The sequence below is a fragment of the Neltuma alba genome, unplaced genomic scaffold (genome assembly GCF_004799145.2).
Source record: "Neltuma alba isolate B1F8T4 unplaced genomic scaffold, ASM479914v2 tig00012431_pilon, whole genome shotgun sequence".
In the NCBI taxonomy this organism is placed as follows: Eukaryota; Viridiplantae; Streptophyta; class Magnoliopsida; order Fabales; family Fabaceae; genus Neltuma; species Neltuma alba.
This window is the reverse complement of record NW_021636915.1, coordinates 6,276-33,756: the sequence shown is the minus strand read 5'-3', so window position 1 is coordinate 33,756 and position 27,481 is coordinate 6,276. Positions and strand designations below refer to the sequence as shown.

The 27,481-nt window shown below is 35.5% G+C and overlaps 5 protein-coding genes, 1 long non-coding RNA gene and 2 pseudogenes across 7 annotated transcripts; 3 read left to right on the top strand and 5 right to left on the bottom strand.

The window, feature by feature from the left end:
* The first annotated feature begins 1,932 nt into the window (after positions 1-1,932).
* LOC114727050 (protein bfr2-like) lies at positions 1,933-3,559 on the top strand. 2 transcript variants are annotated; one of them, XM_028913773.1, is made up of 3 exons: positions 1,933-2,161; positions 2,305-2,384; positions 2,477-3,559. In XM_028913773.1, exons 1-3 carry the CDS (start codon positions 2,072-2,074, stop codon positions 3,180-3,182), a joined length of 876 nt encoding a protein of 291 aa, XP_028769606.1. In that variant the 5' UTR covers positions 1,933-2,071; the 3' UTR covers positions 3,183-3,559. The 2 variants fall into 2 exon arrangements, with proteins under 2 accessions (XP_028769606.1, XP_028769605.1); XM_028913772.1 differs by having other exon boundaries at positions 2,465-3,559.
* A 256-nt stretch (positions 3,560-3,815) lies between these two features.
* Positions 3,816-7,508, bottom strand: LOC114727030 (uncharacterized). The gene is made up of 2 exons (XM_028913735.1): positions 6,880-7,508; positions 3,816-4,341 (listed from the first exon to the last, which is right to left on the bottom strand). Exons 1-2 carry the CDS (start codon positions 7,107-7,109, stop codon positions 4,284-4,286), a joined length of 288 nt encoding a protein of 95 aa, XP_028769568.1. The 5' UTR covers positions 7,110-7,508; the 3' UTR covers positions 3,816-4,283.
* Positions 7,509-12,249: 4,741 nt separating this feature from the next.
* Positions 12,250-13,313, bottom strand: LOC114727037 (uncharacterized). Its single transcript, XR_003738552.1, has 2 exons — positions 12,785-13,313; positions 12,250-12,599 (listed from the first exon to the last, which is right to left on the bottom strand). It is a non-coding gene; the product is annotated as an uncharacterized LOC114727037 (long non-coding RNA).
* A 533-nt stretch (positions 13,314-13,846) lies between these two features.
* Positions 13,847-14,716, bottom strand: LOC114727031 (uncharacterized). The gene has a single exon (XM_028913736.1). The coding sequence runs from the start codon at positions 14,714-14,716 to the stop codon at positions 13,847-13,849; it is 870 nt and encodes a 289-aa protein (XP_028769569.1).
* Positions 14,717-16,026: 1,310 nt separating this feature from the next.
* Positions 16,027-17,273, top strand: LOC114727048 (protein PROTON GRADIENT REGULATION 5, chloroplastic-like). The gene is made up of 2 exons (XM_028913762.1): positions 16,027-16,396; positions 16,979-17,273. The coding sequence occupies exons 1-2, from the start codon at positions 16,127-16,129 to the stop codon at positions 17,081-17,083; spliced, it is 375 nt and encodes a 124-aa protein (XP_028769595.1). The 5' UTR covers positions 16,027-16,126; the 3' UTR covers positions 17,084-17,273.
* Positions 17,274-17,907: 634 nt separating this feature from the next.
* LOC114727025 (eukaryotic translation initiation factor-like) lies at positions 17,908-20,606 on the bottom strand. Its single transcript, XM_028913732.1, has 5 exons — positions 20,367-20,606; positions 19,870-20,038; positions 19,653-19,778; positions 18,251-18,316; positions 17,908-18,161 (listed from the first exon to the last, which is right to left on the bottom strand). The coding sequence occupies exons 1-5, from the start codon at positions 20,567-20,569 to the stop codon at positions 18,114-18,116; spliced, it is 612 nt and encodes a 203-aa protein (XP_028769565.1). The 5' UTR covers positions 20,570-20,606; the 3' UTR covers positions 17,908-18,113.
* A 1,204-nt stretch (positions 20,607-21,810) lies between these two features.
* On the top strand, positions 21,811-23,465 carry LOC114727045 (peroxygenase-like; annotated as a pseudogene).
* Positions 23,466-23,786: 321 nt separating this feature from the next.
* On the bottom strand, positions 23,787-24,884 carry LOC114727024 (stem 28 kDa glycoprotein-like; annotated as a pseudogene).
* Positions 24,885-27,481: the final 2,597 nt, after the last annotated feature.

The following is a 27,481-nucleotide window of genomic DNA, read 5'->3' as shown; positions in this document are numbered from 1 at the left end:
CTTCTGGCTCAAATTGGAGAGTGTGATTATGCCTATCAGAATATATCTCAACAATAATATGATTTTAACATCCCTTAATTTTTTTTATAAACATATTTAATCTTATATCTTATAAATGTATATACACATATTAATTATTTATTAATTATATTATCTTATGTATTATTAATTATGTTGGTAAAAAATATATTATTAACAATTTTATTCCTTCAAATATATAATTATTATATTAACTTATGTTTTTTGAGTAATTTGTATATATAAAAAGTGATTCTAATAACAAGTATCCAAACACTCTCACTTTATCAGAATCACTTTTTCACAAAATCTATTCTCCTAAAAATATATTCTCTAGAAGCTATTCTCCAAACGATAATTTGGTTTCTTCCAAATACCCCTAAAACTCATTATACTTCCCAAAGACACCTACGGAACGTCGTAGCTAAAAGCATGATAACTACCACTTTATCAAAGATTATTATATGTTGTTGTAAATTCTTACGTTTAAGGAGGATGTTACTTCTTATGAAAAAATATTTTAAATAATTATAGATTATTAAAGCCATGTCTATTTATAAAATAACATGCGGCCAAGTTTTTTTAATTGAAGAGTTGCTTTACTTCATGAAGTACCGCTTCGTTACAATGCCATTTATAAATATCCCTCAACATTACTCCATTTTAAGATCCAATGTTCATTACGTTTGTCTTTAATTGTACAGAAACTATCAGTTTATAAAAATCATTCTTATCCCTGACTTAATTTTCTAGAATGCAAACCATATCAAGAAATCTTCATTACATTTTGAAAAAAAAAACATTATTAATTCAATTTGTATCTAGATATCAAAACGGATGGAACGAATTAAGAAGGTGTTTAGGGTAACCCAAAAATACTTATGAAAAGCACTTCTCCACAAATTAAAACAAATTCCTCCACATATTTATTTTGTATATCGTAAAAATAATTTTAAAATTATAAGATGCTGGGGAAAAAAAAAACTCATCCAAGGTATAAAAAGGCTAATGTCACATGAAAAGCTTGTCAAGGGACCCTAAAACCAGACGTGCTGACCCAAATGCTGAATCTTGGACATTTTTGCCTTCCTCTTCATTTTTTTTTTCTGTGGTCAGAACATGAAACTGAACTAAAATAAAACATTAGAAAACACATCAAGAGAATTTGCAGCAAATTCTGCCTTCATCCGTCTGGTTTGAAGGATTTGAAAGAAAAAGGGAGATATTTTGCTCCCTTCTCCACATTGTTAAACAAAACGGAAAAACTTCTATCAATCAATTATATTAACCTAAAACATAACACTAAACTTGATACAAAACTAGTCAATAATAAAAACAAAAAAATATAAATATAAATATAAATTTATATATACCATTTTTAATAAAACATCAAATTATTTTTTTTTATAACTGCATATAATATATACACTAGGTGGTTGATGATAGGAAAGGGGGACGCTTTCCCCCATTTTTTTAGGAAAAAAAAGAACACGCACAATCCTTTTTTTTTAAAAAAAAATCCACAATATTTAATATCTACATATAGGCTTCTTTTTTTTTGGCCGAACAGACATTTATTTTATCTTATTGACCCTTGATTTTTGAGAAAATAACATTCAGGACCCTAGAAATTGTATAAGGCCCTATAAATCAATTCCAGGGTCTTTAAATGTCATTTTCCCCAACTTTTTGTATGGAAACATTGGCGGTAGCCACCGCCGCAATTTGCAACTGCAGATCTGAGACGAAAGCAGTTTGTCTCTACTCTCGTTTCTCTCGTCTTCGTCTTCGTCTTCCTTATTTTATTATTATAATCTCATGCGCCCACCGCATTGCACCAAAATCATTAATTGCCCAACGTTAACATTTTCGAACCTCTTTGGAGCCAAACGGCTTTCAAGCTTCAAACTTTTTCTCACGCCTTGCTTTCTCTCTCTCTCTCTCCCCCTTTTCTCTCTTTGGATAGCCTGTAACTGGGTCCATTGGGATGCTCCGTCTCTTCTTATAAACAACCTGCAACATCGTTCGCCTTCCTCCTTCACTTCCGTTAGAGATGGGCTGTTTTCTCGCTTGCTTTGGCCTTTCCAAGAAGAGAAAGCGTCGAAAGACTCTCTACAAGGTTCTTGCTGCTCCCGGTCACCAAGTAAACACATCATTCCTCCTCTTATTCTTGCTATGATCTTTCTTTCCTGGATTATCTTGTTTCCGATTTAAAACCATGTCCTCATTTCAGTTGATCCGTGGCTTAAAAACCAACTGGATTTTCTGTGTTTCGTCATTTTGCAGCACTATGTAGCTCTGGATTCCTCTGTCACCGTAAATCTTGCCACCCCAGACAACTCTATAATCCCGTATTCTAATTTCAGGTCAGCATTCACTTTCTCTTTCCTTTTCTTTATTTCTCTCCGTGCGTGATTCGTTATTTATCGTATTTTTGCTTTGTTAGAGATGAATGTAGGGAGCAGGCCCGACCCAAAAGCAAGAAGAAAGTCAGTTTTAATTTGAATGTACAGATATATGAACCAAAGCCCACTGCTTATCAGATTTTGGAGAGTGATGAGGAGGAAGAAAATAATAAGGATAATGAAAAAATGGAGAAAAGTAGCTCATCTTCTTCCATCTTGGGAGAAAACTCAGCAGCCTTGAACTACCCGTCAAATCACAGATATCACAACTGCTTAGACAGCTACAACGAGGAGGATGAAATAGAAGATGAGGCACCTGACATTGATGCACATGACGACGAGGATGATGAGTTTGATGACGAAGATGGTTGGGATTATAGTATCAGCGACGATGGCGAAGACCAGGATCGGTCAGAAGTTTGCAATAAAAATCCAGTAGAGAACCAATGCTCAGAGCTAATCAATTCTTCATTGGAAGAAGATAAGGTAAAGAATCACATGCATTCTGTACTGAGACCTGTAGAGAACATCACTCAGTGGAAAGCCATCAAAGCACAGGTTGCATCAAGTAAGCACAGGAGGAAAGAGAATATTCCGCTTGAACAAAAGACAGGCATGACTCTACTTTCAGAACCAGGTTTCAATCTCTTGGAATCAAATGTTTCCAAGCATCTGGTGACAGAAATTGCAGTTGATGCTAGTCTTTCAACCTGGTTAATTCCACCTTACGCGTCTAAGACCACAATTCACTGTCAATGAAGGCCATGACATTCAAGTTGAAAGATTTAAGAGATATTACTTCCATGGACTTGACAGAACAATTCTTTATTCGGTGACCAAGAGGGATCTCACCGCACAGGGCAATAAAATTACTCTACCTTCTTGTGAAGACCATTACTAAAGAAAGGACACTACAAATTTTGGTTCCTGTGCTGCTTAATATTTGGCTTGTCAGTCTGAGCTAATTGGGGTGATTTTTCATTTTTATTTGTGTGTCTGATTCTTTTACTCTTATTTGTTTTGTGAATGATAATGTTGCGATCATTAGATGGTTATCCGTGTCTATTCATGTCTTGGTGTTTGTATGAGACATCTATCAAATGCAGCAATTCAATTACAGAAATTCTCAAATTTTATTTCTGGCCTTGCAGTAATCAGATTGCTGGCACAGGTGCTCCGTGTAAGAAAGAACTAACCAGCTGCAACACACAATGCATCTAAATTTGATTCTAAAACAGCAACACCAAACAGAACAGTGCTTCCCCTAAAATTTTCTATTGTGTTTCCTGATGTGTCAAGCGTCACTTTTTCTAGTGAAAACTCGGCAAACCCAAGTTGCTTCCATTGCAAAAAAGACACTCATGGAGGCACGTTTGTTGATCACATGGCGCCTATGATAAATTATAAATTATATGTCACAAGTGATCATGAAGATTTGTTCCACGTATTGACAATTAGGATAAGGGGAATAATTACAAGGCAGTTGCTCTTCAATAAAATATATAATAATTTACACAACGAAGTGCACAACTCTTGCAGAATCCGTAAATATAACTAAGCATGAAAGAACTCATTTATTTTACATACATTTAAGCCGCACCACTGTCATCATTGTCCAAAATCATCTCGCTGCAAATTAAGTCTGTACTTTGATCTGCATGTGAGAACTCACTCGATCTTCAACCTTGGAAATCATCTCAAACCCAAGTGAGATGAACTGGAACCAAATATTGAGAATGAGAAGCCTCCAATCTTGGTCATTGAACCGGTGGCTGTCACGTGTATTTCAACAATAGAGGCGGCAAGAATGATTTCTTGATTAACCAGCAGAATGTTCGAGGCAGTTTATCCAGAGGATCTCTACATTATTGTACAAATACAAGAATCTGACTCCTCATCCTCTGAGTCGCTATCATCACTGCAGACACAATTAGGAGACCAGATATGAGATAGATTTGAACACATCACAGATTCAGGTCTATTAATTATACTCAATTTTGTTTAGCACGTTGAACCTGTATTATCAAATACTTTAAAGTTGCATCCCAGGTGAGCAAGAAAACTTCATATACTATAATTCCTTTATCCTTTTATTTTTCTGTTTTACTTTTTTTTCTTGGAGAAGTTATTTGAGCACAAGTTACAGTATACAAGAGAACTACAGCTTCAACGCATTTAATTCCACCAGCGTATTTAAGAGCAGCTCCCATAACTTCTGAAACCTGCCTAAAGTGTAAAGACCTTTGTCCGAACTCTTAACTGTACATCATCTACTTCCAATAGTTATGTGATTCAATGAAAAGACGATATAAAGTGGGTCCAACGTTCATACCAAAACTTCTCTCTACAATTACTAACACTTTCTCCTCTAATTTCTACAGAATGTGAGTTTCTGGATGTTGACAGCTGCAGCTTGTAACCCCTTTTTTTCATAAAAAAGCACTAAAGAATGACCAGAACACGGCACCCAAGTGCGTTTTATCCAAATGTCCTCTTCCATGCCTCATTAGGCAGATAAATCAACCCTAAATCCTTTGTGATTTAGGTTTTGGCTATACTTTGGAACCCTATCACGACATAAAGCTTTTCTACCCTATCGTCTCCCTTACAAGTGGGCAGCTAGGGTACAAACATTAAGAGCCCGTTTAAAATAACTTATAAGTAGCTTTTCAATTATGATTTGCAGAATACGAGGTAAAGATATGACAGGAGTTTTTTCTGGACTTGAATAAAACGTGCTTATAAGTGCTTTTGAATGCTATTCCAAACAGGTCCTAAACCAATTAACCCTCCGGACCTGTAGTTGTCTGCATATTCTAGTGTACTTGAGCCAATTAGCACATTTCCACGCACTCTTCCATGTCAAGACATGAAACTCACATTTTTGTTTTATTTTAACATAATTTATTTTCTTTGCTTCCTTGATAGCAGGGCCTAAGTAAGAGGATTTCCCTCAATCATGCATTCCTAAAATTAAAGAAAAGTGAGAACAATATATAATTCAGTGATTCATCATGGTGTTGGACTCTTCAGAGAAGAAACACTGAACACGAGGTTTCCTACTATTAGAGCACAGGACTCAGTAGTCATTAAAAAAAAAAAAAAAAGCGCTTCAGTTAGCTAATGAATCGTCAGATAATTGCTCAATATAAGTGGCCCTACTCATGAACAGCACCATATTTGAGAGCTAAAATACAAGAACAAAGGAGCTTAAAAAGGCCTCCAAAAGCTGAGAACAAAATGGTGCAGGCACCAAGAAATTAATCTGCAGCAAATCCTGTAGGCCTTGGGCTTAAAAGTCCAGGTAACGCCTTACAAGTCTGCATAAAGTCTGAACCAATCCAACTCCGTGTATCTTTTTAACTAGTCTCAAGATCTTAGAAGCAAATGAGAAGCGTTTAAAATTTCTTTTGGCGCACTCATCACACAAATCCCAAAAGAAAGTCGCACTTAACAAATGATAAGGTATCCTCCAAAAAGTACAAGTTTTTTTAGCCTGACCAGAAAGGACAGTGCAAACGTACCACAACGATGCTATGCATATGATAACTATCCTAACCACGCAAATTTGGGGGTTAGAAGTGAGAGGACTCTAGGTTTTCTTGATCAGAATCATTCCTTTTTTCAAGGCAAGGTATGACATGACATAAACGGCAGCTGGTAAGAGGGAAGCTAGTAGTTCTCAAGAGATCTAAACAAACGGTAAGCCATAGCTAAGTTGAGAATCGAGGTAGATACTAAAAAAGGAAAAGAAAACAGATGGTAGTCGTTTATAACTAAATAAGCTAAAGAAAAAAGGAGTGAGGGAAAGAAAAGGCAAGTTCAAAGTAATGTATCACGGAAATTGGCAGCGGGGACAGAAAAAGGGTGGGGGGACAGAAGAAAAGGATAACGGAACTTTTCCTGAGCCAAATTCAGTAGATACAGATCAAAAGCCACCGTGACTCATCTTGTCCAAAATAGATAGCATTAAATCAGGCAATCCATCCCAAATCAGTTTCCTGTTCCTAGTTCAATTTGCCGTTACAGTCTTACAGACACCTACACAAACTAAAAGTGGCAGTAATGCCTCGCACTCTTTTTTTCCAGAGGATAATGCCCTGTACTCTTAAAACTAGAATATTTGAATCCAAATAACTAATGATCATTTTGGAACACACGTTATATTCTAACCAGAACATGTTCCATAGGCACACTTTGCTTCAGCGGCAATGAGCATGGAAATGACAAACAAGTTTCCAGACTTGATCAACTTTTTTGCAGAGAAATGCTTATTCTGTGCAAGAGCTATCAAAATCATCCTACCATGATAAAGAACCGATAAACAACAGATTAACAGACACGTTATGGCTACTGAACTAATAAAATCGGAGATATCAAAATTGAGGGGGTGGCAGCGAAAGAACTGTTGTTACTCTATGACCTGATTTATGGGCATATTAATGGAGAAATTTACCTCGGTATGAATTCCAACACCTCAACAAGTTGGTTTCCATTTCTGTCGTTCCACTGCACTTTCCGTCGGGTTTTATCCGACTTCCTCGAAAGCCCTCCTCTACGTGGCGGCAACAATGAATGCGAATCGCTATCATCTTCTCCATTAGTTCGATCCTCAACCCTTTCAGCATCTACAGAGGCCACAGGCTTATTGACGCAGCCGTTAGAATCCTTGGCATCCGTATCCATTAACAGCTACACTATTCCAGATAGGTCCACCGCGATTAAGGCGGACCAAATCAGCAAATCTTGGGCTTAGAAAGATCCTAATTGCCTAAAAATCACGTCGCTGATCCTGAATCACTAGAAATTCAGAGTTTGGGGGGGTTTAAAGATATCATTTTGTAGAGGTCAACGCCTTCCCCATGATTTAGCTGTATGTTGAAGCAGAGAAGAACTTGGAGAAAACCATCAAAGGGAAAAAGAAAAGAAAAATCCCAGACTGGCTTCAGCTCAGAGAGAAAAACTGAGTGTCAAAAGGAAGTTAAAAGTTTATATTTTTGCGGAGAAAAAGACGGGAAAATATTTTCATGGCATAGTAGCACCCCACCAGAACCGAAATTGAACCATAAACAGCTAATAAAAAAGCAAAATGAACAGAAGCGATCGCCCAGCTGGGAAAAAAGAATTATTCATTTAACAGAAAAAAAAAAAGAAAAATTACGCTCGTGATGGTTATTGAATAAGAGCATAACAGATAGGGACGGCGGCAATGATGAAAGAATGGAAGAGCTTTAAAGGATTAAGAATTTATTTAATTAATCGGCAGACCTTATTCGAATCGAACGGTGGCAATTCGAAGAGAAGATAAGGTGGTGTGAAAAATCGGAATTGGGGCACGTTCGTTAATCTCGTTAAGCCGCAGATTATTGACACGTCACAGACGCCAGAAGACATGTCCTCGTTGCAACAAAATAAAAATTGACACCTTTGGGCATTTTTTTTTTAATAGGAAACTCGCAACCTCTTAACAACACACATGAAGAGGAATCTAAACTGTTCTTCCTTCACCATTCGTCTTTTTCTGAAATCAGAGGTGGCATTGATCACAGAGTCAAAAATTGCTATAAAGAGTGACAAAATCAAGCTAGATAATTAGCATACAAATAAAATTTCTGATAATTTTTACATACAGGAAGTATTAAATCTATGAAAATTAATGGTAGCCAAATTTAGATCCTTCCAACAAATAAAATTTCTAAATAGGAATTTTCATCGATTTTTTCATATCGTACCTAAATAAATCCTACAACCATGACAATTTGACTTGTGAGAAAGTCTTCAAAAACCTTAAATATTTTCATAAATGTTGAGAGCAATAAAAATATATCATTCATATACATACCAAGGCAGGAGATGAATATATAATAGAAGTATATCCAATCATGTTGAGTACAAATATAGTAAGGTAGCAAAGAGTAGTATAATTAAAGCAAAGTAGTTGGTAATTCATATGATAATTAATTGGTAAAGTTTGATGATTTTTTGTTGGAGGGGCAATAAGTGGGGTCAAGTCGTTTTTGGAGCATTCCAAAAGCAACATTTTCAGAATGCATATGGCGATTCATTAGGGCTTTGGTGTGTGTAAGACAGGCATAGAGGAGAGAACATTCATTAGGCCAAATTTTAAAATTCTAATTAATGATTTTGGTCTTATATTGATATCTTCTTTTTGTCTAAAGAAAAAAGAGAGTCTGAATTTACAAAAAAAAAAAAAAAGTCCGTATTTGCATGCAAGTTGAACATTCTTTAAACTTAAATTGAAAAATTTGAAAGTCTCCATCAAAGTTGTTTTCGGATAAGCAATTTGTTCGGTATTTATCTGTTTTTCAACATTTTCAACTTTATCCATTATTTTTCTAACTTAATTTCCTAAAAGTTTGTAAAGATCGAAAAATAAATGTGAAAAAATTACTTGAGTAAAGATAATTCCAATTGAGGCTTCCAACATCCTCCACTTGTTGCACTGTAGGCAATCATGGAGGAAGAGAAAATGATATTGAATCTAGATCCCAAAACTTTGAAATGTTGATTAAAGATTTGGTCTTTTACGTGTACAAAAAAAAAGATTTGGCCTTTTATTTATAATTTTTTTAAAATATATCAATAAATTATTGGAGCCACTTTAAGTTGAGGGTTTTTGTATATTTATTTTTTTTAACATTTTCCGCTTCATAAATTACTTTTTACAGCTTTTCTAGAATTTTTTAAATTGAGAAATAAATTTGAAAAAAAAACTTAATGATTAGTAAATGAGGCTCCAAACATCTCCAACTCGGTCGCCAGAATCTTCAACTTGTTGGGTGTGATGAGCAACATTTTCACTACCAGGCCTTTACTAAGTGTAAGTTAAAAAAAAAAAAAAACTAGAATTCTTAAAAAAAATTATTTCTCGAAATCAAAGTGTATGTTAGATAACTAATGAGTTGTTGATTGAGATGATAAGCAATATCAACTTCGTAAGGATGAATACAAAAATTTGAATCCCGAAAAGTACATTTGTTAGGGAGATTTTAAACTTAACGCTCTCAACTTTATAGAGATTAATCTCAGGACTAAAATAATTTAAGGAGACTCTGAATTTACATAAAAAATATATGATACGTAAACATTTTTATCAGCTTAAAGATTTAATTTCTATCTACTCAACTATCAATTGATCTCTAAATCATAGTTTTAACATTTTATTTTGATCAAAATGTCTCTTTTTATGCTAATTATTATTTTAACAATCATTTAATTGTTTATCTCTGCCAAAAATAATTTTAATATATGTTTTCAAATTTTCTGTTATATTATTAAATTTTGATCCTATTATAAAGTCATACATCTTGCAAATATATATATATATATACATATTCAATTATGCTATAAGATTATAAAAATGATATAATTTTGAGTACATTAATTTAATATGTGACTTTTATAATAAATATTGAAATAGTATTTAAAAGATAAATTAGAGATTTCATACGATGAGGTTAGATTAATAAGTAAGATTTTTTTGTTGAAAGAAATAAATAAAATAATGTCGATAGTCTAAACAGAAACATATGCTTTTAAAATAAGAAATATTTCCATAATTAAGATATAATAACATAATTAAAATATTGCACTTGGCCGCCAATCTCACTTCTTTTTTGGGCCTGAACCAATCTCCCTTCGGACAACGGCGGGTATTGATGTGATTGTTGCCCTCCCATTTAGGTCGCTCGCCTATCAATTATATTATTCGTACATTAACTAATTTACCATCTATAAATACGTTTTACGTAAATCAAAATAAATTTTTTTAACGTATTTATCTCGTATTCTGTAAATTATTATTAAAAAGTAACTTATAAACTACTTATAAATTGTTTCAAACGGACCCTTAGTCATCTAACACTCAAGTAACTTATATAAAATTAGATTTTCCTTCAGCCATTTTTTTAATTCTGTTAGCTAATATTAATTAATTGCAACCAGGAATTTACAAGACTATTGATTATATTGAGGATCTCATTTTTTTTTTCTTAAAAGATATTTTAAATTTAAAATAGTTTCAGATGTGTCAACAATGTATTTTTTAAACACTGGAATCATTGGCAACACTAATACCCCGTGAGAACGGCATTTTTTCAAAAAAAAAAAAAAAGAATGTAATTTAATGATTGATTAATTATTTTTAATTATTTAATATAATTATATTTTTTTATTTTTATGATCTACTATAATAATTATTGATAATTGACGCAGACGGACAAAAATTGATGTTTGTGTGTGCGCGCGCGTGCAATGGATGTGAATGTTTAAATTAAAGGGAAAAAGATAGGGGGGAAAAAAAAGCGAATGAATATTATTTTTTTCCACAAAAACAAAAGACTTTGTCTTTACTTGAGAGGAGAGAATCCACTGAGCCCAAACCCAATCCACTGAATGTGGACGCCAACGCCCCGTTGCGGGACAGATTCAGTGCACTCTGTATTCTCCCTCATCAATGCATTCCGTAATTATTCCATCTCCGTAGTCATTAAAGTTAGTAAATTTTTGGGAAAATCATCATATGCTATTGTGAAAGAAGTGTAACTAAAAAAAATATCCTCCAACATGCAAATAATAAGTTCATCTTGCTTAATTGTTATTAAAATTTAAGGTGTAAATTTGTCATGGAAATTTTCACTCATAAACATTGGGTATTCAAAAGTTTTTTTGGGTGCAAGTTGTCTTAAAAATTTAAAATTATGACTATTATTAAAAATATTAACAATTAACATTAGTCTTTTAACTGTGAGGGTAATATTGTCACAATTTTAAACTTATTCACATAAAAAAAAAAAAAAACTTCAGATTCCTAGCACTTTTAAGTAAAAACCTTCAAGACAAATTTATATGGTGACCCTTCTTCCTTTAGGATTTCATAATGAATTTTTTCCTAAATTTTTTATACGGTAAAAGAATCAGATTAATGATTATTTCTCTGATTAAATATATTTCCCAGACATTCCCAAAAAACAAAAACAAAAAAAAATCCTCCAACATGTAAATAATAAGTTCATCTTGCTTAATTGTTATTAAAATTTAATGATTATTTTTTTTATTTAAGGTGTAAATTTGCCACAAAAATTTACACTAAAAAACATTGAGTATTCAAAAGCTTTTTTGAGGTGCAAGTTTGTCTTAAAAATTTAAAATCATGATAATGTTATCCTCTATTATTAAAAATATTAACAATTAACATTGGCTTTGAAACTATTGTCACGATTTTAAACTTATTTACATAAAAATTTATTTTCAGATTCCTAGCACTTTTAAGTAAAAACTTTCAATACAAATTTACACGATGACCCTTCTTTCTTTAGGATTTCATAATGATTTTTTCCTAAATTTTTTATACGGTAAAAGGATCAGATATGATTAATGATTTTTTTCTCTGATTAATTATATTTCCCAGTCATTCCCCAAAACAAAAACAAAAAAAAAAAAACTGGCTTTGAGGCTCAACTTCATTATCAGATTCTGTGACTCAACAATTAAAGTACGTAATAATCATCGGGAAAATTACTATAAATTTTTAAAAATTTAATTACTAAAAAGTTTTAACGACAAGTGAATGTTATTTCCTACACTAAAACCTATTATTACAAACTCTATGGTTGTTCACAGATTTTTGTGTGATTAAATCTTTTTCTTGGCATCTAATAATAGTTCCCCGTAATAATTTATGACACACCAAAGGGGAGGCTAATAATCAGTAGCGTTGGCTGCAAAATGGGTTTCAGATTCTTCCCTCATCCTTTTTCTCCTTTTCTTTCTCCGCGTCCTAATATAAAGTGAACAAGCAGAGAGCTAAAGGAGACAAAATTAATAGGATAACTATTAATGAGAATCATATACTCAACCTAATTCAAATGGCTTGGCAATTAATCCACACCAACTTCCACCATTTAACTAGAAACTGCATTACCTGCCTCATAAACTGTTCAATCGGCGCATGAACAGTACCATTGATAGGCACATCCTATGTTAATGTTGTCATAATGAAGTTTCAAACAGGATCTGTTCCACTGGACAGTGAGGGCTAAGACACCCAAAGATAAATGAATTTCACATAAACAAATGAGCATAAATTCCTCTGGCTTGATGAGAGCATCGAAGCGGAACAAGTAGCCTCTTCAATTTCATCCACTGTCAATGAATCTGCATAAATTGCTCAACATAACTTCACTATGGAGAAAGACAACAAGCAAAGCCCCTGATAATATCCCGCTTAAATTCTCCAGATATTTCAAAACATGCAACAACCTACAGCTACAGAAGGCAAAAGCTTTCTCCATGCCTCGTGTATTTGCAAGGGAGAAAAGCAATAACATTAATATGTTCACCTTGTAGAAACTTTAATATACTTTCCCAGTGCAGACGAAGCTTGCACCTTTTGGTACGTTACAGCCATTGCCATCTTAAGATCGCTAAGCATGCCTTTTTCAATCAAGCTGCAATACCAGAATATCCACATAAAGAATGATGCCGTTCAATTTAAACATATGAGCCATAACACCATGCCAGCAAGAGAAAATGTTATGGCCAGTCTAAATTCATGTGTTACCAGCTCCTATGACTAACAATAAAATATTGTTAGTGCTGTCATTTGATATCAAAAGACAAAAACTACACCTATTAGTTCTGCTTCTATTGAGGCAAGGGAGTGCCTCTTAGCTTGATAGCACCGATACAAGAAAATGTGCATATGCATTAATGATTGTTTCTTTCCAATTTCGATTTTACCAAGCTCTTTTTAATAAAAAATTCAGCAGAGGTTCTTAGGCAGATAACATAAACACATAACTTAAATGCATAGTACGCTCAATGGATAAAGGCATAAAACTGAGATACAACCATTACTTGCATCCTTGTAACAATTATAGAACATAGATTCCTCTGCCAACGAGCTCAAATTTTTTTGAGAAACATCACAATTGCATGTCAACGATGATCATGTAAAAACTCATCCTAACTTATAGTTCTGGTTTGTCTGTGAAGTACAAGAGAGCTATTGATGCATGTGCTTCGCACCAAACCAGCAAGGCATTTATTTCAGAACAGAGAAATAGGTAGAAACAATCTCGATCAACAAAAGCAGAAGGCATTATAAGGTCATCTTATGTTCAGGGACGTATCGAATTCTTGTCTTGGATTTCTTGAATGGAACTTCCTCAACTGTGAACCATAGCCATAAACTACTCAGTGTGCAAGATACAGGTAAAGATAAACCCGCTAAATATACTACAAATTCTATAACATTCAAGAATGTTAAATATCTATCAAACTGTATTGCTTTGAAAACCTGCTATTTGCCAACAACAGACTTGTAACCAATTGCCTACTAGTCAGGAAAGTAAATAGAGTCAAACTGCACAGTTTTTTCCTTATAAAAAAAATGACAAATTTTATTCCATCTCCTGGCCAGGAAGAGCATGCATAAGCATTTGTGGCGATTCAAGCTCAGTTAGCAACGGTCCCCTTGCCTCCACACATCTCAATTTTCGGTTACTTGCTAGCAACCCAAATAGTCCAAGACTCAAAACCAGCACCACAGTGGCATGCACAGTGAAGATGAAATGCATCAATGTGATACCCCTCAGACTATCCTCATCAAGATCACAATGAACATCGACATTCTCGAGAGATGGTGAAGAAAGTGAAATCTTTTTACACCCCTTCAACATAAAAGCATCAGTGTACAAAGAAAATCCAGCTTGCAGCAGCCATGTACCCTTAAAAATCAATCCCGAAGAGAGCAAAAAATCGGCAAAAAAGGCAGTTGGCTTAACTGACAAGTACAGGCAAGCACCTACGCAAACGAGAGTTAATGCACCCAAGAATCCGTAGACGACTCCACCAAGACCCCCAATTCCTTTACCGAACACTGAATACTCCACGAGAAAGCAAATGGATCCGAAAATGAAAACAAAACTCTCATTCACCAGAGATGAGCCCAAATACTCCTGAGCTAAAATGAGAAGGATCAGGACCCAGAATATCAAAAGTGCAATGGATTGCAGGGAAAACGCAAATCGGTAGGTGGGGTGACCGGAAAAAGATAAGAAGATGACAAACTCAGAGAAGGAAGCGATAGGGAGGGCTACAAGGAGGAAATAGAGATCAATGTTCTTCCATGCGGGGTGAGAGAAATACCATAGTTTGGATCGGAAATTGGACGGGCTTTTCAGGTAAAGGGAGGAAGAAAATAGCAAGCGGCGTATACCAACGGGGAATAAGAAGAGGAAACCTGAGAAATGGGTCGCCACCGATGCCATCAGTTAGGCTTGCCAGCCTTCGTCTCTGTTCCGTTCTGCTTCACGTTGACATTTGCTTGTGGCCGTCTGGAATCAGAGGAAAAGGAAAACTCGGCGTCGACCACACAGAATACCGTGGCTGACTGACACGTCGGCGTCAGAATGAAGTTTGAGAATTACAAAAAAAAACAAAATAAGTTTCAGAAATTATTATTTTTTTTATTTTAAAACTTGTTTGGATTGTTATTGAGATTTTTTAATAATTATTTTTTTATTAAAATCTCTTCGTAATTCTCCTCTTATATTTATATATCAAATAAATATCCTCAAACTTACTCCAATACATTAAAAAAAGCATGCTTAGTTACACCTAACACTTGGAACTTTACAAATTAATAAAGATATTAATAATAATAAAGTTCGTGAAGCCATATTTTTAATAATACAAGTCTGTGTTTTCCGAAGTGCTATTACGTCTAAACGCTGAACTGGTTTATTGAGCTTGTGCACGTAAACAGATACCACAATGTGCAAGAATAAAAAACACAAGAATGGGGCATAGAAAGCATTACGCGTGCGGAATGTTAGCAATCTCCCATCTACTACTTTTAATCATAATTATGACGTTATTTATAGTTTTTAATATAAGTCTTATAACTAGTACCAGGGAGGGTAGGATATAATTATGATCTCCAAGACAAAAGGACCAAAGAAAGAACATAGCCGAGGTTGACAAATGAGACTGCAACGCCGACATGTTGGACTGCTGGTGGTCGGAAGAAGCACGTGCACACCAAATTTAAGGTTGCTAATGCCTCGCGGAATGGTGATACATGCTTGCCTGGATAAGAAAAAAAGGGTTGCTACACTGCCCACCGTCCCTTAACCATCACCACCTGTGCTTGGGTTCGCTCCAATGTATTTGGACTAGAAAGAAGTCCACATATTTAACCCCAAATTCAAAGACATTGAATTTGATGGTTATTTTTCTCTCTGTAATTTTCATCCTTCAAAGCGAGGGTCGGAATGATGCCAGATGGATTCATCCAACGGTGGTGGTGGTGATGAAGTTGGGCCCACGAGCGACAGACTACCCATTAGAACTCGAGATCAAGATATTCTGAGAGTAAGCCACAGGGACCACACTCACAAAATTGGGTTGAATCCAATGCATTCATGAGTTGCTCTAGAATCTTGGACTAACAAAAACCATAGCTAAAAATCAAAGCCACCAGATTGTGTGGTTCCTAACGTTTCCTTCTTCTCCACCACACTACCCTCCAAGATATGAACCACTGGCACAAAAATTTACACCCAAAACCCCCATCTTTCACACAAAGCTAATAAAACCCATCACCAAGCACCCATCTATCTCCACCTCTAAAATCAACAACAACTAGCATCTTCACCGAGAGAGGTTTGGTTTCCGAAATGGCTTCTGCAATTCCTGCGATTGGGTCTTCCTTCTATGGAAGTTGGGGAGCTTCTTCAATGGCGGGTGAGGATTACAGCGTGTTGGTGAAATCGGTGCCTTCACAAGTTCGATTTGGGGGCGGGAAGGCAGTGAGGTGCCAGCCCATGATGAAGAACGTCAATGAAGGGAAGGGTCTGTTTGCCCCTGTTGTGGTCCTCACCCGCAATATCATTGGCAAGAAGCGATTCAACCAGCTTCGAGGCAAAGCCATTGCTTTGCACTCTCAGGTATGCCTCAATTCTTTCACATGTTGCTGCTTAGTTGCTCGGTCTCTAAATTTTAAGGATATATTTTGAAATTTGGGAGAAAAGAAGCTGGTGGAATATGTTTTGTATTGATTTGTGTTCATATCATATGCATATTGAGAGTACGTTTGATTTGGACTGACTGGAAACTACAATTTTCAAGTTTCATTTGAACCTTTATTGCTTTTGTTTGGAAAATTGAGCATGAGATAGACAAAGCTTTTAGAAGGGAAATGTTCAGCTAATTAGTTCTGAAGTCTGAGGGGAATTCTGTGTCCATGATTAGACGAAGACAAGTGAACTAATTAAAATTGCATGCAAACTCAGGTACCACTGCGTTAGAAAGTGTAAAAAGCCCCCCAACTTCAAAGAATCCTTTCATGGCTGCACTATAGTGTGATTTTGAGCACGTAACAATGTGGTTTTTCAACAATTTTGTTTGAAGCAGCTAGTGTTTTTAAAATCTGGTCATGCTGAATTTTAGGCAGAGAAGGTGGCAAAAACTGAGTGGTAGGGAGGAGACGAGATGCAGAATTTGCTAATATGGTTTGAATTGTGTGTCAGGTAATAACGGAGTTCTGCAAATCAATAGGAGCAGATGCAAAACAGAGACAAGGACTGATTAGGTTGGCCAAGAAGAATGGAGAAAGGCTTGGATTCCTTGCATAAAGGATTTAGCAAATTGTAATCATCATCTTCATGGGGTGAAGAGTTGAAGTTTGAACTTCATAAATGTCACCTTTTCACATGAGAATGTAAACTAGGAACTCATCTCCACTCATGCAACCTTCATTCTTCAATTATACTTGTCTTATTCTGTTCTTTATATACAAAAGATCAAATTAATAAGGCCCTTCATCTATTGCCATCCAATAAATGGCATCCACTTTATTTGACCTTTATCCCTCTGATATTTATTCATCGTCTCATTGAATTGACATAAAATTACAAGCAATAAAAGAAATAACTCCACTCCTTAATATAAGAGTTTGTTTAATATTTATTTTAATCCTAAATGTAAAACCTCAATCCATTTTGTTTCTTATATTTATTAATTTTTTTCCAAGATAATTCTTATAATAATGATACTTTTAACAAATATACTTCATTAATAAAAATACTTTAAGAAAAACAACACTTATTTATCACAAATAATTAATTTAATTAATTTTTTTAATTTATTCAAATTAATCAACTAATTTTTATATTAAAAATCAGAACTAGTACATATATAACGGTTTTTCTGACTCATCAGGTTGACTTGATTGCTAACGCAGATTTATATGTTAGTCTGATTTTAAGAGTAAAATAACCAAAAACCATAGTTCAATATGAAACCAAACACACCATGCATCTAGAATTTGGCCTCAAAATGAACTCCCGTTCTGTTTCCCTTCACCGATGTACTCATTTGCATCAGTTCAGAAGGAGCTTGAGTGATTCTTCAAACTTTTTGTTTGGGGGGGGGGGGGATGAACAAGAAAAACTGCACAGAATCAGTACAAATCGCGGTCCATGTTGATGCAAAACATTCTATAGTGCTACAAAAATCAATATTCTTTTGGTAATACATCCAGAAGAGAGCAAGGGAAAAAAAACAAAGGAAACTAATGTTTGAACCAAAAATCTATGCTCTAATACACATGGCACAAATAGGTTAAAAGACTGGCATAAAAGCAAGGAACGATCCACTAAGAGATCACACACTGTATCGACTCTTTGCTGATCTATCCCTCTTCGAATCATCCTACACCATGTAGAGAAAATTAAATTACGGATAATATTATTTGATAGTCAATCTGGAAAAAAAAAAAAAAGAGTAGAGCAGAAATATACATGAGCGCTGTAATGGATCTTATCATTGACGTCAATGATCTCCTTCCATTTCCTCCCAATGCTCATCTGCACACATTTCAAAACCGTAACAATCTCACATCAAAAGTGACGTGATGAGTTTTGGTAAACTAACTTCACAATCGGATGAACAAAACATATCACTGACTTTGGCAAAGAAGAGATGTAACTAGTCAGAACAGAATCAATACAATTCTGGAACTCGTTGAATCCGCAGGGACACTACGTTATCAATTGATATTAAAAGACACATAAACAAATATAAACAGGCCGTTCAATCATAAATGCACTGTAGAGTTATTGATAAAATTTGGAATACGACATCGGACACATACACCCTTGAGAAGACAACCTGACAGTATAGGGAAGAGTAAGAGCTGTAACAAATAATTCACTCTTGAATTTAGATTCTTTCAAGAACAAGTAAAATTTGCTAGGCAGGAGAAAAGGGATGGAACAAAAATCAGGGACCCACTCCTAAACTAGACATACTTCGAGTCCTAATACATACATAATTCACGTCCATTTATCTCATATTCAATTTAAACAAGCACGCTATATCCATACCCTTAAACTTGTCTCCTGGTGAAAGATTGAAAGAAGGATGCTAAGAGCCTAAGACATGAGAAATTCACAAATCTAATCAAGATAGACCGAGTCTACCCAAGACTCTCAATCTTTCCCATTCAGTTGCATGTCTTTCCCGGAGTTAAAAGATTGCTGCTATAAAACTAATGCATCATTAACCAAATCAAATTCCAGTTATAGCAAAATCATCGTTGGCATATAGTGAGCTCCTTTCCAGTTTCCAAAATCACAAATCTTCCATTTTCTTTAATGGAGATCCCAAATGATTTTGAAATAGTACCAGCTCCATATTCAAAGGTTTTGACTCTCTCTCAATTTATGCAATTACATTAGACCATGAGGACATCATGGTTAAGCCCAAATCATTAGTAATAACAAGTCAACTACATGAAGAAGACAGGATGGCTTTTACATGCCAGCATATAGTCGTAGACGGATCTGAGGAGATGCTCCCCTCTCCCCCACCCCCACCCAGAAAAATAAAATAAAATAAAATAAAAACAACTTCCCCACCAACATGCAAAGATGAATAAAAATGGCAGAAGAGTGTGCTCCCCAACCCCCAGGGGCGATGTTGAACTTATATAAAACAATTATGTAATTTCTAACACGGGGCAGTGCTTGGGAAAGCGGCAAAATCATTTACTTTTCCTATGAGATGACTATAGGTATCGTCCATTCTGAGAAGTTCAACATAAACTCAACTATCGATGGATTTTACAACATAAAAGGATGCTATACTATAAACAAATTACTTTAAGTGACGTTGCAAGTATTAGTTAGAAAGAAACCAGACCTGCGCAGCCTCGTTTGCTGCTGTCTTTGTCCATAATGAAATTTTGTCCTGCCTCTGGCGCACACTGGCAACCACACCACATATGTCCTCACCCTCATCAAATTGCTCCCCAATCAAAGCCATTAACTATAGAACAAGAATCAAATAATTAAAAAAACTGTATATAAGATTCTCATGTATTTTGCCAAAAGAACAGAATGGCCAGCAATATCATTACAGTTTCAAGCCACATGGTATCCAAGATAGCCTTTCTGCTGCAGGCCGCAGTCCACTTTCCTCCACTAGCGCACTCAGGATCTTCCCATTTCGGTTCAATTCCAGTTTTGAACAGGTGGAAATCCGCATTGCCAGGCAGTTTGCTGGGCTTAAATATCTGGTCATACAAACTACAGGAGGATATTACGTTACAAATGTCTTGTTATTAGCAAATCTGATGCAAAAGAGTAACAACAGAAATCTCTTAAAACCCCATAGCATCATTTGATCCCATGCTTTGTATATGAAAAACTTTTCTAAACAAACATACAGAAACTTCGAGACGGTGGATCAACAGAGCCTCTCCCAACAAAACAACCTCAGGAGATCTATGATCTCATCAAACTTTCGTCTAGCGGCCCTTGAAATTCTCCGAATCCATAACGACCAGCTAAATCTCCCGCAAAAAATATAAAAAGAAATGAAAAAAAAAAAAAATCACGCGATAGGAAAACGTACCACCAGAACTCCTCGACGGTGTCAAAGGTGTAAACCTTGCGAAGCGAGTTTCCCCAAGCAGCACCTTGCTTAGACTTTGTTTGATTATCGAACCAAAAAGTCCACTTTCTATCCAGTGTATGCTTGGAACCTGTCTCCGGCGCCACCGCCTCCGTCGACGCGGCCACAGCTTCAGCACTTTCAACTACTGCTTCGCTCGCCATCCCTTCCGCGGAGAACAAAGGCTGACAAATCTGAGGTTTAATGACCAGATATTATTGTTCTTCCCCCGCTTTTGGGCTCTTTATGGGTCTAAGACTAAACCCTCATATTGGGCATATGACTATATAGCCCAAAGATGTTAAGGAATATCATCAAGAAAGATTCATGTCCCAGCACTAATTGTAATATTGGTACTAGGATTGAGTCTAGTAAAAAAAACTAGTCCTTCACAACGTAATGAACCTAGATTTGAATTCCAGCTGAAGAGATGTCTATATTTAGTGCCAGATAATGCCTCGAATATGATTGCTTTCAATAGAAAGATGTCTATACTTTAGCAACAAAAAAAAAAGTAATATTGGTTGTCATGACTTGAGTTTTGATCCTTAGCTCATTACAAGTTTAGAGAGATACTATGCTTAAGGCTGCTATATCACCTGTAATTTTAGTTGCCTTAGTATTATTTTTGAGTTAAAGGGATACTTTTAATAACTATTATAATGAAAAAAGTTATTCTAATCGAGAGGCCTTTTTTAATTGAATTTCGATGGTTCTAAAAGTAAAATTAGATTCAGTGAAGTGCTGGTCAAAAAAAATAAAAATTAGATTTAGTGAAGAAATACAATTGATCTTTATATGTATAAAAATATCACTGTTTATTATTTTCTGAAATTATGTGTTTCTTGACTCTTGTCCAATATATTCCCAGTTTTACTTTTCAACAGTTGCTAATGATTTCGTAAAATGCACAAACTCTTACTCCAAGAAGTGAAAGGATAATTTGCTAACTTAATAATTTAAAATATAGAATTAATCAATCTAACAATTTCTTTCATAGAAAGAAGTATTAATCTGGGAAAGTTATTCCTTTTGTAGGCCTAATAATAATGCTTAAACATGAACCAGTGACACCTCCAAAAACGTCAGTTTCATGCTAGGTATGTGAAAAGGATGGGAATAGAATTCAGAGCATAAGCAGCAAAGACAGCATGTACATGCATGAACACTGTAAAAGATTCAACAAATATGCATCATAAAATTACGCATGCAAGCCACGTAAATCTGTGGAGCTTTGCTGTCTCTTGCCTTTTGTGTACATCTAGATGAACCTTCTCTTCTCTGCTTCTCAACCCCATTATCTGCAACTAAAATGAACGTTCATGTTCTTCAAAAAGTATCGCATATATACTAGCCCTGAGTATTGTAGCCAAAGAAAGCTTGAGGAAGAAGAGTTTCAAACATAATGGAAGGAGAGATAGAAAGGGAATCACTCATAACTGAGGCTTACAATGCACCCGTTACTGCACAGAGAAGGGTCAGAGATGACTTGGAACTTTTCTCCCCAAGCCATGTAAGTAGTTTCATTTCATTGCTCATCTTTCTCGTAGACCTTTTTGTGTTTTTCAATTTTGTGGAAAAAAACAGACTGCCTTCACTAACATAACACTTCGTTTTTCATGGGTCCATGTTTGGCAGACATGCCCAGAGCATTGACAGCTCCCGACACAAGACACCCACATGGTACTCCACAACATAGGCACCACAACTTGACTGTTCTTCAGCAGCACTGTGCCTTTTTTGATCGAGATGACAATGGAATTGTTTACCCTTGGGAAACTTACATGGGTAAGATTTAAGAGCTGTTGTTGTTTGCTGATAGCCATTATGATTTTTCAACTGTCCTAAACTTACAAGGGTAGCGCACGGTCGTCCTCCCCCCCGCCCCAAAAAAAAAAAGAAAACGTCATGCTTAACTTGTTAAAAATAGATTCTCAAAAATCTGTTTTTGACATGTTCAGGCTGCGAGCAGTTGGATTTAACATCTTTGCCTCTTTCCTTATGGCAGTTTGCGTCAATTTGTCTATGAGCTATCCTACTCAGCCTGTAAGTCATTCATCCAACTCATCTTAGAAAACAAGAAGGGAAAAAAAAAAAAAACAGAGAAATGTGATCTAAAATTTGATCTATCTTCTGTAAGTTCCCTTGGTGATTTAGTTCCTCATGCCTACTTTGTTCCATTGTTCCTTCAATTGTAATCATGTTTAAGAGTAATATATGCATTTACCATACAATTTAAGTTTGAACTTCGGAGTGCACAAATGGCTATAAGCCTATGGAATATATAAACAGTAAGAAAAATGCAATTTTGCAGAGTTGGATACCTTCTCTTTTGTTTCCGATATATATACACAACATTCACAGAATAAAGCATGGGAGTGACGCAGGAGTTTATGATACGGAAGGACGGTAGGCAATTATGAGTAGCTAGTTGTCACAATATGTCAAGCACGCAATTTGATTACCGAGCGTTTGACAATATGGCTTAATGAAACTGCAGCTACGTACCAGCAAATCTAGAGCACATGTTTAGTAAGTATGCTCGCACAGTGCCTGACAAGCTCACACTTGGAGAGCTCTGGGAAATGACCGAGGGAAATCGAAATGCATTTGATCCCTTTGGCTGGTAAATATGTATACCTTTTTTTCAATTGCCTTGTCATATGGTATTTTGTTAATAGTTGATTTACTTTATATAAATGGCAATATGGAACTAAAATGACAGCATTCCTCACATGAAAGCTTCTTGGCCCTTGAAAGTTCTCAAGTCTGAAACATACTAATGGAATGTGTTTTTAGGTTGTATCTAAAATGGAATGGGGGTATCTGTACCTTCTTGCTAGAGACAGTGAAGGTTTACTTTCTAAAGAAGCAGTAAGGCGCTGCTATGATGGGAGTTTATTTCAATATTGTGCCAAAATGCGGGCAGGTAACTTGGGTTGAAGCAATTAGGAGTATATGGTAGACTCTGCTGTTTGGTTTGATTGGTCTGATTAGCGATTGATGCTGTAAATGAAAGGTGAACTCATGGCATCTGATGTGAAAATCTTGGAACATTAGCTTTGAGATCGACTCATCCATGAGCTCTGATAGTTCAATACCATCACTTCACAGTCCTGTATTACCACTCGTTTTAATTTGTAACTGGTTCATGTAATGTAGTTTTTTTCATATCAGTGAAATGCCACTACAATGTTAAACTTACCTACTTTATTCAGTTTCTGCAATTTGAGACAACAAATTCTACAATGAAGAGGCATAAAGAAACCCAGCTGGCTGGCTTCTGTTTCCTTTAAATGGGAGCTTATTTCTCACATCAGATGCTGCTTTTATGAGACTCAGAAAAGGGTAGAAAAGAATACTATTATGTTACGTAGCATATTAGGCAACATAGTACATTGGATTTGGCAGTTTAAATGTCCTTCCTCCAGCGCTTGGAAGCCCTTCAATGCTGCTGTATTGGTCCCAACAATGCCCCAAATGCGATAGCCCTCACCGATTAGTTTTTTCCTCGCATCAGACTTGTATTTCTGTACTGATACCAATTCATCAGCATAATCTCTGCAAAAATTCAAACACCCAGCCAGAAAATGAAATCAAAGAGGGTAAGAACATATACAGTAGCAATGGGATATACTAAAGGAAGGAAAGGGATGTACTGACCTCAATACAAGACCAGCCCAGCCATGATAACCACCCGGACAAGGTTGTCAATGGTGGCTGCTCTGAGATGCTCTCTCCTTGCAGAAACCAAAATGATCTGAACTCCTCTGGACTTCAGTTCATTGAAAAGCTTCAAGGAGTGATCAAGAGCGGGAGCCTTGGCTTTGCTCATCCATTCCTCTAGGGATGTCAAGTTCAATTTATTTCCCCTGTTTTTAATCAAGAAAGCCCATCATTCACAGTGCTTGACTAAGAACTCAAGGAACCGTCTGTCACATTGTCATTTTATAAGTGGGGTGTAATACCATAGTTTATGCTATTGTATATGCCTTTCTGTTTGAAACCAAGGCTATTAGAGTGAAAATGACAACAAACAAACAGCACTTAATGTAATGTGGCCAAGAAGAACTAGTAGATGAGATTGAATCAAAGTTACCCGTATAAGTTTTCTTTGTAGTAAGGAACTGTTGAAAGCAGAGTATCATCTATGTCAAAAATCCAAGCGTCCCTGGAGTCTTTCTTCAGATTGCAGCTGGTGCTAAGATAAACCAAGCATTCCTCAGTGGCAATTTCTGAATCGACTCTGTACTGAGTGGATCTGACATATTTCCCAATGAAGTATGTGCATTCTTCAGGCACAACTTCAAAGTCTCTAATGTTATGCAGTTCAACATTCATTCGCCAACTCACACAATAATTCTTCAAGCTGATCTTCAACCCATTACGGGTCCTCTGGTTCAATATATTCCAATCTGCAGCAGCAAGAGGAATCAAAAGGCACAAGAAACCCAAACAATACCCAAGAATTTTACCCATTTTTAGAAAATAACTCAGTTTGAGGAACTAAATGGATTGGAGACTGAAAGCCTTATTTATGTCTGCCATCGATTCAGCATAAGACATGACCTCACATGGGTTTGCTGGAAACTTGACTTGCTGCGCCGCCTTCACATGCTGCCATCGCTGGCAAAGGCCTTGATGAATTTAGATTGATTATAATCAGGCAATCATGTCTTAAAAACAAAGTTCTATTTTTCATTTTTATATTTTTCCTAGTGCAGAAGGATTTAAACCGTTTGAGATGCCTGAAAGTCACAGGCTACGAACTGACAGGAATACTGTACGCCTCCATTTGTCTAATAAATCCTGCGATTGGGAAATTGGAATCACGTTCTGGTTTTGTTTGTAGTTTCAAGTACATAGCAAGGAACGACAGCAAAGACCGTCCACTTTTTCATGATCTCCACTAAGAAAATGACTAATTATTGAAACCATTGCAATATTCACAAGGATGTGTTCACTTGCTTCATGGAGCATCTCCGTCGACATGGCCATCATGATTCCACTTCATTGATGCCAACTAACATCCAGGTGTTGTCTCCTGAATTCATAGGACAAATATCCACATGTTAAGTTTTTTTTTTTTTATGATTTGATATTGTTTATTAAATATATTTCATAATTTTGATTCACATTTTTTGGTTAATTGTTTTGATCCTTAAAGTTGAACTTAATGTCAATTCAATTCTTAGTCTATAATTATAATACTTCTAATTTAAATCATGTCATCACGGGCAAGAATAATACTCCTCCAGTCCTTATTATAAGACCCCATTTGACTTTTTATTGGTCCTAATTATAAAACCCCAATCCATTTATCTCTTATATTTATGCATTTTTTTCCAAGATAATCCTTCTAATAATGATAGTTTTAGCCAATATACTTAATTAGCAAGGATATTTTAGGAATGACAACACTTATTTATTATAAATAACCAATTTAACTTACTTCCTTAACCTCCTCAAATAAGTCAATTGGATCTTATAATTAAGACCGGAAAGTAGTTTGTTAGACTTTTATAAAACATTTATTGATGTAATTGATGGAATCAGCTATATAGTTTTTCGCAAAATGTATTCAAGTCATCTCAATTGCGACTTCACATGTCAAGCACGTCAGATAAATACAGACTATTTTGCGGTGTATTATTCAATGTGATCGTGGCTCATAGCCAAAGAATGAACAAGTTAAAAGCTAAACATAGTCAGGATTTAGAAATTTTTGACAGAGGAGTCATACATCGTCCAATGAACCCATTCAAGACTTATTGGTTGAAACTTTCGAACAGGGTAAAATCCTGGCTGCTCCATTGAAGGGTACATGGAATAGAAAAACGAGTAGGAAGTAATACAGATACTCGTGAATGCTTCGAATCCTTTGGCAGCGTGCTGAAATCACTTGAACCTTGAAAGGAATTATTATAATTTAGACAAATCAAATGTAACTCAACGTTAATTTCGGTTGAACTTACAATGTGATGGGTAGTAAAGTTCATGATTCACTTTTAAAAGTTATAAATTAAAGTGAAATCAAATAATTTCAAGTCATATTTAATATTTCTTTGCTAATGGATAAATCAACAAGTAGAATATTTCACATCATTCAATCCCAAACTCTGTAGTCGGAATCAAAAGTCGAAGACAGCTGTGTTGCCTTAACCGTCGAATGGAAAATTATGATATTGAAAAAAAATAGTTGAGAAGTCAACAAGATCCATTTGATAAATGGCAATCTTTCTAGCTATTCTGAGCTGAGCTCTAACATAATGATTACACTGACTGCAGCAATCCCGGGCCTTCAATTGGTCGGGTTATGGCTGTACCTGTAGCTGAAGAAAAAGATAATCAGTTTGAATCAAATGAAGAGCAGGGGAATCATGTTACATATCATGAGCCAATTGAAATTAGGTAGGTAAGCTAACAAGTATTAGAATTCTCTTTGTAAACATTTTAACTAGCCCCAACAGATAATTGGATTTGTGATATTCCTCAATAATTTGAGTATTTTAACCCCCCCCCCCATTTGATAAAACCAAAACAATGATCTAACAGAAACTTGAGAAGTAATGACTATTTTAAATATAATCAATGACCAAAGAAGAATAACGTCTTGTAAATATTGTAGAGCCCCAATGGAGCAGATGTCAGCACTAAAAAGGCCAGCACATCTGTAACGATGGACTCTGTTAATTTTCCAGACTTGTAACTGTATCAACCATTGTGCGTTATGGGAGATACATGACTTAAGTCTGGGGAAAGCAATGTTTTTCAGGGTACCAGAAATGAAGGACTTAAACATTCAGAAGGCACATGATATTCATTTTTATAATAAATTTATTTAATCAAATCTTTCTAAAGCAACAATTATATCACATCGGGCATTCCACATCTTAAAAGAAATCAAACTAATAACAACACAGCCAAGAAACAAAAAAAATAAAGCAAAAGGCATGTTTCAATATTGACAAAGTACAGTAGTTGATAGGAAGTAAGGCTGGGATCATGGGAATAATGATATATCAACCATTGAAAATAAAAACAGGACAAGGAGCAAACAGAAGATGTATCGAACA

Bases quoted from the DNA above. Each gene is read 5' to 3' on its own strand.
- LOC114727050 (XM_028913772.1), top strand. From the start codon at position 2,072: ATGGGCTGTTTTCTCGCTTGCTTTGGCCTTTCCAAGAAGAGAAAGCGT. The intron at 2,162-2,304 runs GTAAACACATCA...GTCATTTTGCAG, and splicing joins TTGCTGCTCCCGGTCACCAA to CACTATGTAGCTCTGGATTC. The intron at 2,385-2,464 runs GTCAGCATTCAC...TTGCTTTGTTAG, and splicing joins ATCCCGTATTCTAATTTCAG to AGATGAATGTAGGGAGCAGG.
- LOC114727030 (XM_028913735.1), bottom strand. From the start codon at position 7,109: ATGGATACGGATGCCAAGGATTCTAACGGCTGCGTCAATAAGCCTGTG. The intron at 4,342-6,879 runs GTAAATTTCTCC...TTGTGTCTGCAG, and splicing joins GTGTTGGAATTCATACCGAG to TGATGATAGCGACTCAGAGG.
- LOC114727048 (XM_028913762.1), top strand. From the start codon at position 16,127: ATGGCTTCTGCAATTCCTGCGATTGGGTCTTCCTTCTATGGAAGTTGG. The intron at 16,397-16,978 runs GTATGCCTCAAT...ATTGTGTGTCAG, and splicing joins CCATTGCTTTGCACTCTCAG to GTAATAACGGAGTTCTGCAA.
- LOC114727031 (XM_028913736.1), bottom strand. From the start codon at position 14,716: ATGGCATCGGTGGCGACCCATTTCTCAGGTTTCCTCTTCTTATTCCCC.
- LOC114727025 (XM_028913732.1), bottom strand. From the start codon at position 20,569: ATGGCGAGCGAAGCAGTAGTTGAAAGTGCTGAAGCTGTGGCCGCGTCG. The intron at 20,039-20,366 runs GTACGTTTTCCT...ATCCTCCTGTAG, and splicing joins ACCGTCGAGGAGTTCTGGTG to TTTGTATGACCAGATATTTA. The intron at 19,779-19,869 runs GTAATGATATTG...CTTGTTCTATAG, and splicing joins ATACCATGTGGCTTGAAACT to TTAATGGCTTTGATTGGGGA.